Genomic DNA, 12,729 nt, shown 5'->3' with positions numbered 1-12,729 from the left:
GAAACAAAGACAATGTTATCAATATTCTGACTGATTTGTGTCATACAAGGGCCATTTGCTGCTGCTTTTTTTTTTCTTCTTTGGCTAAATAACCAAGAAAAGGAAGGGAGGATGAGATCCATAAGCTCAATCCAAAAAGTATACTAGGGTCATTTGATGATTGTTGAACTACCATTCTTATATTCTAAGTCTCTGCTACAGACTGCTTTAGGTCTAATTAAACTCATTTAGGAATTCTAACGACCATCTTTGATTTAACTTAAATATTTTTTACAATAATTAATTCATTTTCTAAGTCATCACAAAATGAAAGTTGTAACGCGCAAGATACACAAAAAATTCAAGGCAAAGAGTTAGGGAATTTATTAAAATTCTATTAATAATTGATTCATCTTTTGGATCATCACAAAATGAAATAAATTAACAAAAAAATAATAAAAAAAAGAGGCAGAGAGATTACTACAAGTCTACAAGTTGCTTACAAGTACAATGAAGAAAACCACAAGTTGTTTAGGTCAAGCCTTGTTTACATGACCGGGCTCAAGAATAAGAGGAAGCCAGAATCCATGGGCCCATTTTACATAATGTCATAGTTAAAGCCCAGCCCAATCAAGCCTATGATTTGGACTTGACAGTTGACAAGACACACTGATTTTTTCCTTTAGAATTTAGAAATCAGAAAAGAATTCAATATAAAATAAAATAATAATTTATGATAAATATTTAAATTTATAGAGTAAATTTTGTAATGGTATCCTACAGATCATTCCGGGAGTTTCGCTAGAATTTGCCAATTTGGTGATCAAATTTCTCCAACTGAAAACCGCTTGAACCTTGAAAGTCTAAGGCTAGTACAAGTTTTCACTGGTAAGCCTCTCTGAGTCTCTGTTTTTTCTCTTTTTGTTAGATCTCTGTGTTGATGTAAATAGTGTAGTTTCTAAGTTTTAACACTCATTTGAAGGAAACCCATTTGGGTTATTTTGGTAGAAACATATTTAGACACCTCAGTTTACATTAATGTGAGTTTTTGTGTTTGTCCCTTCATTTTTTCTTTATAAAGTTTTTGACTTTAATAACTGGTTTTTGCTATAGTTCAATGTCGCTGTGTATCTGGAGTAAAACTGTCACTGTGGAAACTTTGAGCTGCTGATCATGTAAATTGTTAGAATTTGGCTGATTCAATCATGTAAAGTAGTTGGGCTCATACCCAGTTAGTTATTTCTGTTAATTTATGAATCTTCATTTGGCCAATGAACAAAATGGGAATTCTGATGAGTTTCAGCTATGAAATCAAGTTTTACTGTAGAGATCAATAAGAATTGTTTAATCAAACCCATCTTTCTAAAAGGGAATATCCAGTAGATTTGCCCCTTGTTTCTCACTGTTGCATTTTATTTATCTCTGTATTCGGTTTGATGATCAATTTGAAAGTGTTATGTACTTATGGTTAAGATAGACAAATGGAAGTAGAGCATGGCAGAAAAGAATAAATATAACTAACTCTGATTAGTTTGTTGAGGATCCATAGCCGGCCCAAAGTTTTGGGACTAAGGCTTGGTTGTTGTTGTTGTTGCTTTTGCTGTTGGAAGCTGAAAAAATTGTCTGAATAATACTTTCATTTGATTATAAACAAGCACTTAATATGGTATATGAACTGATATGCGCACTTTTGTGGTAACTGCTCTTACATTTCAATTGCTAAATTGGCTGCTGGATTACTGTTTTCAATTGAATTGGTTTATAAACCTTGGCTAACATAGCTAATTTGAATTCCAGTGTGACTAAATGGGTTTTTAAGACAGGCCCTCATTTGTTGGATACTAATGGCCTCTAATGGTGTGGAAGAGCCCTTGCTGTCAGGAATGGTAGATCCTTCAGTTCAAACCAAAAAGAAAAATTCTCTGAAGAGAAGAAGATATCGCCATTGTAAAAGTGCTCCTCTTGCAGAGTTTGTTCCTCCAGAAACGAAAGGGATTGGCCAGATTCCACGCACCGAATCCATTCTTGGGAAGCTACATCCAAGTTTTAAGCAAGTAGCCATATTCTTGGCTGTTTACTTAGGTGTAGGAGCTGTAACGTTCCTTCTTGTTAGGAACCAGATTGAGGGGAAGAAAACAGTTGGATTTCTTGATGCTGTGTATTTTTGTATCGTGACAATGACAACTGTTGGGTATGGAGACCTGGTTCCTGATAGTACCCTTACAAAACTACTTGCTTGTGCCTTTGTTTTCACTGGAATGGCTCTGATTGGACTAATCCTGAGCAAAGCAGCAGACTATTTGGTAGAGAAGCAAGAAACATTACTTGTTAAGGCCTTACATATGAGTCATAATGTTGGTACCACTGAAATTCTAAAAGAGGTAGAGACCAACAAAGTGAGATATAAATGTTTAACAGTCTTTATCCTTCTTTTGGTGCTTATAATTATTGGGACAATCTTCCTAGCTACTGTTGAGAAATTAGACCTTGTTGATGCGTTTTATTGTGTATGTGCTACCATCACAACCCTGGGCTATGGAGATAAGAGTTTCTCAACAGAAGTGGGGCGTGCTTTTGCAGTAATTTGGATATTGACTAGCACTATTACCTTAGCTCAGTTTTTTCTCTACATTGCTGAGCTTAACACTGAAAGGAGACAAAGGGCACTGGCCAATTGGGTTCGCACTCGGAAGATGACTAGTGCAGATCTTGAAGCAGCTGATATAGACGATGATGGGGTTGTTGAGTAAGTTGTGTGTTTTCTATTTTAAGCACATATTTCTTGAAATGGCCATCTTTGTTACTACTTTTTATGGTTTCTCCACAAGCTGTCTCTAACATACATACTGGTTTTTTTAAGTCTTAATGTACAACTTAGTCATGCTCTTTTTTCTAATTTATTTTTTATAGTGCTTCAGACTTCATCATATATAAACTGAAAGAGATGGGGAAGATAAGTCAAGATGATATTTCACTGTTACTAGAAGAGTTTGAAGATCTGGATGTTGATCAGTCAGGAACTCTGTCTGTGTCTGACATAACGCTTGCTCAGTCTTAACCAGAGAGGTGGCCGTGGCCATCCATCACAAACTGGTAACAGATTGTGTACTGTATACATACATTTGAAAAGAGACGTGAAGTAATGTAAGAGTTAATAACCTTGTAAGTTTGTACGTCAAATTTTGTTTATCAATATATCACATTCATGGCTCTTTACACAATCAATAGACTTGTTGCACAATACTTCAGGCAATCATGATTCACATTCAGAACAGCAATATAGTGCTGGTAATTATATGCTAGCTCAGCTGCAATTATGTTTTTGTATACGTCATGGTCTTGAATGGGTGACTATACAAGTAATAGGCCGAAGTTGGATCAGAATCATCAAGTCACTCGGGATATAAGGAAATTAAGGATCAGTCCTAATGTTCGTTGGGAGTTTTTGTTTGTTATCAGTTGTGAGAGCCATCTTTTGTCAGTATCTTTTACTCATAATGTCACAGGCGATTAAGCCTTTTCCAGCCACCAGTCTTATGAGTTATGTGCATACTGTCAAATACTAGCTTCTTACCCTTTTAGGGACTTGGAGAAGAAACAAGGAAACAAAGGATGTTCACTCATAGATTCTCATCTGAGTGAAAATGGAAAAGGTTTAAGTCATATTACTTCATGTTGAGGTAACTAACCTTTCCTGTTGGTCTGAGTTCCAGAAAAGAGGCTTCTAAGCCTTCATGTTATTGCCTTTATTTCCATTTTAATGTTGTTTTAAAGGATTGCTCATTTGTGTCTTCTTTGTGTTGTTGACATGCGCATCCATGGCTCTTAGAGAGCCTAACTAATCATCCAAGTGAGTGTAATCCTCCCATCTTACACACACCAAGCAATTACAGGGAGGAATTCATTGAGGGTGGTCCCAAGCTAGATACTGGCTAAAAGGCTTGAACTGAGGATCTCATGGATTGCATGAAACTTGTATATCATTAGGTCTCACCCGTGATTACTTGTAAAGTTGTAACACACTTTTGTTTGCTAAGCTACTTTCTACTGCAAATTTTTTTTTTTTTTTGGGTCTAAACTAAACAACTTGTGGTAGATATGCTCAATCGCTTGTAGCATAAATTTTCCAGTTACCTGTAGCTTTCCTTTTGGGGCCTAAACTAATCGTATAAAAGAAAAGGAAGACAGTTTAGTTTTTTTTTTTTTTTTTGAGGGGGATGAAGACAGTTTAGTAGATCCATATTTAGCAACAACCAAAAGCATATGACAATCTCACCTTGAAAACTTTGCAGACTTCGCAGGTCAATGCTGTACCAAGGCCTTGCTGCTTCTTTACACCATAAAACAAACAAAAACATTCATCTGCCGGCATTACATCATTATGGATCAAAATATTCCCTTGGATCTTTGATAACTACTGACTAGGGCTCTTTGTGATAGTTTATTTTCATTGACTAATTTTAGATGAAAATAAATTAAGTAAAAATGCATACCTAAAAAATTGGGTTATACACAACTATTAATTGATGTTTTGTTTGGAATAGTCTCTTTTTTTTTTCTTTTTCTTTTTTCCTTTTTTCGCTTAAAAAAAATTAGATTAAAAAACAAAACAAATGTACCCTTACAAAAAAAAATATTCAAAAAATTGAAACATTGAGATCCTTACAAAATCCATTTTCCTGCTACAACTTTACAAACACTATGCCACTCACTAGAAAGATAAGGTTTTGAAATTCAAAGCCAGCATAATTTCTACAAGTAAAAGTCAAAATGTTTAAAATTACCCTTAGCAATGTTAGATGGGAGAATGGGACCTAAGACAAAATAATTGAATTAATATTATGGGCATCTTTTTCTTTTGTTGTTGTCATGTCCTTTGGAGGGCAATCAACAAAATAGAAAGACGTGTCAATGACATATCATGGACTGGCCTCAAAGTAAAAACACACCAAATGTTTTATTATCAAACCAAGGCATCATTTGATTTTATATGTAAGCCAAGATTGAATATCTTATTTAATAATAAGAATTTTTATTAATTGAACTAATTGAAACTTACTTAAAAAAAAAAATTATTCTAAATTGTGTTAAGTCTCAGTCTTTTATTTATTATTTTTTTTTATTTCATTTTATTTTGACTTATGATGGGCTAACACTTCACTTGTTAAAAACATATTGTGAAATTTTGTTTTGCCCTAATCTTTTTAATAGAAGTCTTCTTTATTTTCCAAAAGCAAAAATTTTATATTTATCATTTAGAAAAGTAAAGATATAGACATTATATTCATAGTTTATATATATATATATATATTGTGGGGCCCAACCATTTTTTGGCCAGCTCCATTTATTCGTTGGAGCCTAAAGGCCCAAGCCGAGGAAGGTTATGGCCCAGGCACGGTAATGCAAGTACAAAATAGCATTGGGATACAGCCGAGGACGATTCAGTCCTCGGCCTGTCCAAAGTCTCCTCGGAGGAAAGGGCAAAAATGGTATAGAAACAACTTGGGAAAAAATTTAAAATATTTGTGCCAATAGAAAAGGGTATGCTGGAAAGTGTAACGACCGGGGAAAGCTGCCTTTACTGCCATTCAATATTCTGCACCTGACAGAGCCATACTCTCCAGCTTTTTCAACCACCCCCAACCACTCCGGGTATGGGCTGATGGGACAAGTATCAGTCTTGGAATGTCGGCCCTACACGTGGACGAAGGATAAAAAACACAGGCTAGTATAAAAGGAAAAGTAAGTAATTCGTAGAAGGGGCTGGGAAAAATGGCAAAAAACCAGAGCCTCCCAGCCCGCCTCCAAGAGAAAGACTTCAGGGGCGAAGACGATTTAACCATGTATGGATATCACGAAAAACCCACCGCCTGGTGACCGGGGCCTAGCCTTTCAAACCCATACTCTACAAATGATATTGTTTGGGCCTTTTCACGTACGAACCCAACACTGTTACGGTTCGTTACGAATCGTGTCCTTACATATATATATATATATATATTATTTTAGAAGAAAAGAAAATTGTAAACTTCATGGTTATGAATTAAAGGCATATTGCATTTATCATCAATGAAAAATAAGATTTCTTCGGTTTGTATTATTGTTATAGTATTTTTTTTTATTTTTATATTGAGTTGTATATATTTGACATGTAAAGAGATGGATGTTATTTAAATTATTTTAAATTGATTAAATGTTTATATGTTTAACAATTTTTAAAACTATTAGTATACTACTATGCTCTAGTTATGGAATCTCTAAATTAGTTAATAAAAAAATCTTAATCTAAAATATTTGAATCACTGTGATTAATATTATTTAAAAGAAAGTTCACAATTTACAAACTAACTGAAAAATGTATATTGAATTATGTGAAGACAATATTTTTTTAAGCGAATGTAAATATTTTGTAACATATTAAAAAATCACAAAAGATATATATATCTTGCCCATGGAAAAATTTTCTAACTCCACCACCTGCTGTAATATCATTTTTTTTTTGTCTCATTATAAATATTATTTTTAATTGTATATAAATCATAACGTACCATTTTAACTAATAAAAATTTTCTTATAAAAAAATATTAATAAAATTTTGTCTCATTATAAATCTCATTTTATATCCCATTAATTATGTCTAGGTATAATTTTTAAACACTTAAATTTTAATTATTTTAGAATAAAGGACGTGTAAGAAATTTGATCGAGGGAATATAGAATAAAATATTTATATTGGGGCATAATTTTTATTTCATTTCATCAATTATAAAAAAAAAATAATAATAATAATAATTTTCTTATATGTGATTAAACTTATGGTACAAATAAGTGGTTGCACTTACCCCAAAAAAATTTTAAAAATAAAAATAAAAATTAGTTACACCCATAGTTTTAAAAACCAGACCGAACCGGTCGGTCCGACCAGTTCAACCGGGAACCGGCCTCTAATCCAGTCCGGTTATGATATAAAACCGAAAATCATTAAAAAATCGATGAACAGTAAAAATCGTCCGGTTCAACCTAAGAACCGAAAAAACCGGAGGTCGAACTGGTTAATGACCGGTTGGAATTTTTTTTTATTTTCCTGGGAAAGCTACGTCGTTTTGCTGCCGTTTTGGTGCTTTGAATTTCCATAAAAGTCCTAAAATGTAGAAACAAACCCTAACTCCTAACTCCTAAGCCTAAAGTTCTCTGACTCTCCCATTCCCATCTCACTCACGAAATCACTCTGCCTCAGCCTCAAATCTCAGCTCTCTCATCTCACAATTGGTCAAGCACTCAAGCTCTCTCTACGTCACGCACCGCGCACCGGCACCGACATCGTTACGCACCGCGCACCGGCACCGGCACCGTTACGCACTGCGCACAAGCTCTCTCAGCTGAGGTTTTTTCTTCTTTCCTTTTTCCAAGCCCGCCCTCGCCCTCGCCCTCAATCTTTGCTTCGCGCACAGCGGCAGCGGCACCATCTCCCTCAGATCGGTCAAGCTGAGGTTTTTTCCTTTTTCTTTTTTCCAAGCCAGCCCTCGCCCTCGCCCTCGCCCTCACTCTCTGCTTCGCGCACAGTGACAGCGGCAGCGGCACCCTCTCCCTCAGATCGGTCAAGCTGAGGGTTTTTTTTTTCTTTTTTCCAACCCCGCCCTCGCCCTCAGTCTCTGCACTCTCTGTTTTTTTTTTTTTTTTGGCTTCATCAGGTAATAAACTAATAGTTAATATATATATATATATAAGTATATGTGTATCTTTTTATTAGAAGACAAAGCTATAGATGAGTTGAGTTTGTTTGGATGTCCTTTGGCTTTGGATGCCCTACATTTTTTGTGGTTGGGTTTGGATGGTAACTTTGGTGGATTTGAAGCAAAGCAGGGAGAATGATAAGCCAAGTCACCATTTTGTATAAATTGTTGAGTCTGTTGAATAGGATATGAATATGTGTATCTATTGAATAGAATAGTATATGAACGATAAGCCAAATCATCATTTTGTATAAATTGTTAACTGATTTTCCCTGTAATTGCCTAATTAGAGGAGGATTTTTTGATGGGTTTTCAATGACTTGTTGATGTAAATCAGTAAATGTGTGGCATTAAACTCTTTGTGATGTGCTAGTCATGAGTCTAATTATGTTTTTAGTATATTAAAAAATTATTAATTATTTATATAATTTAAATAAATATTAATTAAATTATTTATGACGTCATCGGTTCGACTATCGGTCGAACTCCGGTCCGATCATAAAATCAGTAATTAGTTCATTTTTTGGTTCTTTCACCATATCGGTTTTTAAAACCATGGTTGCACTTAAGTAAATTAATTTCAAAATGAACGGTTGTGGGGCCCATGTAGGTGGACCCCACACCAAACATAAAATTAGATAAACATCATACAACCTCTTGAAGTTTCGCGCAGCCACAAGTTTCTGGGACCCACTACCCACTGGTTGATTTCCCATCAAATCAATTTCAAAAGGCCACGATCATGGGCCCACCACATATACTTTATCAAACGTCCCACATCACACTTCGGAGAATATACTGTACGCCACAAATGTACATAATGAACATTTTACTTGCAACACCACTTGTGTGCGTGGCACAGTACGAGTGTACAACTTTCAAAGCCCATAAATAATTATCCGGAGTCAAGGATTGGGTTTAGTGCATAAATTCGATGAGAATGGTTTTTTAAAATCGGATCCGACCAGCCGATTCAATCGGTTTAATAGAGAATAAAATCTCAATCGGTTGGATAAAAAACATAAAATCCAGTGGCTCAACTATAGACACTATCTGTTTAACTTGTAAAAATTAGGAACCAGACTTTTTATTTTTTTTATTTTTTGGTATGATCAATTATAAATGGTTAATCAAGTATCTTAAAAGAAAATGTTAATAAATTATATATGATAAAATGATAAATTCATATGAAACTCAAGTGGCATTTGAGTATTGCGTTTTTTGCGATGTGTTTCTTGCGTTTTTTTTTTTTTTCTGGACGCACATCTAACACTGTTCATTATCCATAAACAATAATTTTAGGCTTATAAACAGTGCCAAATGTGTAAACAGTAACTTTATTATTATTTTTTTATTATTTTTAGTTTTTAACAAAATAAACAGTATCCAAACAGACCCTCAATATTCACTGTACTCAATTATTTTATCAAGTTCACAAATATAGTGTATTAGAAAAGAAAATTTTTAAGCTGTTACCAATTCCACGTTCGCTTTCACAGCTGTCTGATTTAGCTGACTACAAGTAAAACTGACCGACAACTAATAATAATCTGCCTAACTAATAATAATCTATTACTATACACCTCTGATACAATCATTATTTTATAAGTATAATTTTTTATAGAGTTTGGAGAATAAAAACCAGAATTTAAGTCTTAAAAAATGAGACTTACAGACAAATATATTTAGATCAGAGTAAAGTAAAATTTGTATAAAAATAAATAAAAATAATCCGCCTCTGTAACGGTAAAAAGAGGGGTGGAATTGGATCAAGTTCCAGAATAAGTCTAAGCAGACAAACTGTTAAATCACAGTTTGCAATTGCAGCTCACAATAGGTACTAGACTACTAGTACTAGCAACCCCAACAAAAATAAATAGTACTAGCGGTCTAGTACAACTTTGCTTAAAATTTAACACCAAATAATTTTTAATGAGACAAACTTGCTCAAAACCAACAAAAATGAGTGGTCGGTGTTGAATGCTTCAAAAAGGTTTCAGGAATCTATGCACAGTACAGAATTTTAGGGCTGACGTGGCTGAATAAGAAAATTTAAAAAACTAAAAAAAAATCTTTAATTAGTAATAACTAATAATCATAAATCAATGAAAAATAAATAAAACATGTGCGGTCTAGAAATAAAAATTCTAAACTCTATAATCTAAAATAAATAAATAAATCTATATAGGAATTATAACTCTCAATGAAAAACTAAATGTGAAAAGATAAATGAAACAAAATATTTGGTTTTCTTTTTTACTCTTTTAGGGTCTGATAGGAAAGAAATTTGAGTAATATTATTTATATTTTTTAAAAATATATATGAAAAAAAATTATAAAAATATATATAATATTATTTAAAAACTAAAAATATATTACTAAAATTCTCTACTTTTTAATATTTTGAGATAATGAAACAAAAGTTAGTGTACGAAACAAGTAAAGAAAGAAAAAAAAGAAGCAAAAATAGACTTCCTTGACACGTAGTACACTGGTTTGGTGACTTAACTAGATTCCAACCATTGGTAAATTCAATCAATCACTATTCAATCACATTCTAGTCTAAATAGCCAAAAACATAAACTAAAGTTTTACTTTCTTTCTTTTTGTTTTTTTAAGGGAAAACAGAAAACTATTATGTTTTACTTTTTAATTGTACCTCACCGTTCACACACTATTTACTATTTACTGTAGCAATGCAAATATTTTCTAGCTTGAACAAAAATTCAAATTTAAAAAATATATAGCCAATCAAAAAAAAAAAAAAAGAGGGTCCAAATGTCATTAATAAAACAAAGCGAAACAAAACAAAAAACAAAAGTTGGAAATTACATAAAAGTTTTGAGATTAACTAATAGTACATGGTTTATTTTGGGCCTGTGGGCACTACTCCTCGGACTTGAAACTCTCTACTACCGGATGTTCCGGATGCCCAGCGACGTAATCAAGGAGCCCTTCACCGGCCTTGCCACCGGGAGCGTCGGTAGACGGTGGCGATGTCTTGCCAAACACAAGCACAGCGAAGAGAAAGAGAGCGGTGGAGAGGAAGAGAGGCCAAAAGTAAGCCAAGATGGTGAGGAACCTTGGTGCTAAGAAGAAGAGGGCGATGAGTGTGACTGATAGAATGAGGGCAAAGAGGAACTGGAACTTGTACTGGAGGAGTTTTGCTGGGATCTCCATGGGTTGGATTTAGATGGGTATGAGAGATTGTGAAGTGGGTTGGGTTGGTGTTAGATTTTGTAGAAAGTGAGAGAGAGAGAGAGAGAGAGAGAGAGGATGGAAAGGAGGGATTTTTGGAGTTTTATCTGTGTTTTGTGTGCAGAGATTCTCTGAAGCGAAAGCTTGTGTTTTTTGGGTTTTGGGAGAGAGAGAGAGTGAGAGTGAATTTTTCAGTGTTTAATCAATTTTGATTGCTTTGTGGTGGTGACTGGCTATTTGTTTACTAAAATGCCCACCCTTATTACCTTTTACACTCTTTTTTCATCCAAGCTACATTTTAATTTTTTGATGATGAAGTAATTTCCTCCTTCAACTTTTATCAACTTTTATGATGAAACTTAAAAGTCAATTTTTTTCTTAAAAACAAAAAATATATATAAGTCAATTTTATTTATTGATTAAATCAACATCTTAACTACTCTAAAATTTCATTAAAAAAAATCAACATCTAACTAATTTTGAATGACTTAATTTCAAAATTTGAGGATAAAAACGTACATTCAATCCACCAACCTTTTTTTTTTTTTTTGAGAATCCAATCCAACAACTTAATAAATCTAACTTAACACAACCCAATCAATCTAACATGCTTAAAATTTTGAGATGGGTTTTGTGATGGATTTTTTTTTTATTATCATTTATTTTTTAAAGTTTGGTTATGGAACAGGTTCAATTTGACAAAATTTTCAACTCGAATAACTCGACCCAACCAATGATTTTTTGATTGGTAGAATTATGATATGCCACCTTAGGAATAATAAACTCAGTTGTGATTGTGTGGCAACTTGAAATAGAGACATGGTGGCTTGCCCAAGATGCTAGGAACAACTAAGTCCACCAAAGTTCCCATATGGAAATCTAATTAATTTGATTTACCACTACCATCATGGCAATAGCCTCCAAAACAACATGGGATGTTCAAGCTACAATGACAAAGGAATCCACTCCTAATTGACCTAACCCATTTCTAACCTACTTAAAATGACTCATTTTTGACTCGTAACCAGATTGATTTGACTCGAACCCGACTTGACAGTTTGACATATCTACTCCCAAGAGAAGTATAAAAAGGAAAGTAGGGCTTCTAAGAATGATATTCAAACACTTTACTCTACAAATCACCTTCTTAATAGATTTTCCAGATAAGCCATATTTGCTAACTTAAGTATCGTAGAGTCCTTCATCCGCACATACTTGACAGTTCTTTCGTTTTCAAAACTTACTTTTGCAAGTGCATATGAATAAGGTTTCACCATTAATGAACTATATCATCATTAATAATATTTAAAAGAATATGTGTATTTAAATTTATTAATTTGATTTATTTTGGTATTTTTACATTTGAGACTTATTAACATGAATTAAATAGAAAAAGTAAACCCAATTGTGTAAATGGTAATCATTTGTTGTATAATAATAATAATAAATTTAAATATTTGAATGAAAACCAAAAAATTTTAAACCATCTTGAAAAAATGGGCCCAACTTGACAGAGTTCCTTCCAATTCGATAAGGCAATTTCTGATAATATCCTTGTAGCATTTGAGACCCTACATCATATGAAGAATCAGAAGTCAAAAAAGGGAGGGTTTATGGCTTTCAAACTTGATATGAGCAAGGCGTATGATAGGGTTGAATAGTGATTCTTGGAGTTAACCATGAGGAAAATGGGATTTTCTAACCGGTGGGTAGATTTGATCATGGCTTGTGTGGGGTCAACTTCCTATCAAGTTTTGGTGAATGGTGTTCCAAGAGGGGATATTCAGCCAACAAGGGGGATTAGGCAGGAGGATTTGCT

The 12,729-nt window shown here is 33.7% G+C and overlaps 2 protein-coding genes across 3 annotated transcripts; one reads left to right on the top strand and one right to left on the bottom strand.

Annotated features, from left to right (window-relative positions):
• Positions 1 to 716: 716 nt before the first annotated feature.
• Positions 717 to 3,200, top strand: LOC115954740 (two-pore potassium channel 1-like). Of its 2 annotated transcripts, none has more exons than XM_031072669.1 (3): positions 717 to 867; positions 1,803 to 2,725; positions 2,890 to 3,200. In XM_031072669.1, exons 2-3 carry the CDS (start codon positions 1,824 to 1,826, stop codon positions 3,035 to 3,037), a joined length of 1,050 nt encoding a protein of 349 aa, XP_030928529.1. In that variant the 5' UTR covers positions 717 to 867; positions 1,803 to 1,823; the 3' UTR covers positions 3,038 to 3,200. The 2 variants fall into 2 exon arrangements, with proteins under 2 accessions (XP_030928529.1, XP_030928528.1); XM_031072668.1 differs by having other exon boundaries at positions 1,777 to 2,725.
• Positions 3,201 to 10,469: 7,269 nt separating this feature from the next.
• LOC115957785 lies at positions 10,470 to 11,103 on the bottom strand. The gene has a single exon (XM_031076108.1). It carries the CDS (start codon positions 10,890 to 10,892, stop codon positions 10,599 to 10,601), a length of 294 nt encoding a protein of 97 aa, XP_030931968.1. The 5' UTR covers positions 10,893 to 11,103; the 3' UTR covers positions 10,470 to 10,598.
• Between the last annotated feature and the right edge of the window lie 1,626 nt (positions 11,104 to 12,729).

This window comes from Quercus lobata, chromosome 8 (assembly GCF_001633185.2).
Source record: "Quercus lobata isolate SW786 chromosome 8, ValleyOak3.0 Primary Assembly, whole genome shotgun sequence".
Taxonomy (NCBI): Eukaryota; Viridiplantae; Streptophyta; class Magnoliopsida; order Fagales; family Fagaceae; genus Quercus; species Quercus lobata.
Note: the sequence above shows the minus strand (reverse complement) of the source record. Positions and strands in the feature narration are given on the sequence as shown.

Excerpts from the sequence above, each read along its gene's own strand:
- LOC115954740 (XM_031072669.1), top strand. The coding sequence starts at position 1,824 with ATGGCCTCTAATGGTGTGGAAGAGCCCTTGCTGTCAGGAATGGTAGAT. Across the intron at positions 2,726-2,889 it reads GACGATGATGGGGTTGTTGA|TGCTTCAGACTTCATCATAT; the intron begins GTAAGTTGTGTG and ends TATTTTTTATAG.
- LOC115957785 (XM_031076108.1), bottom strand. The coding sequence starts at position 10,892 with ATGGAGATCCCAGCAAAACTCCTCCAGTACAAGTTCCAGTTCCTCTTT.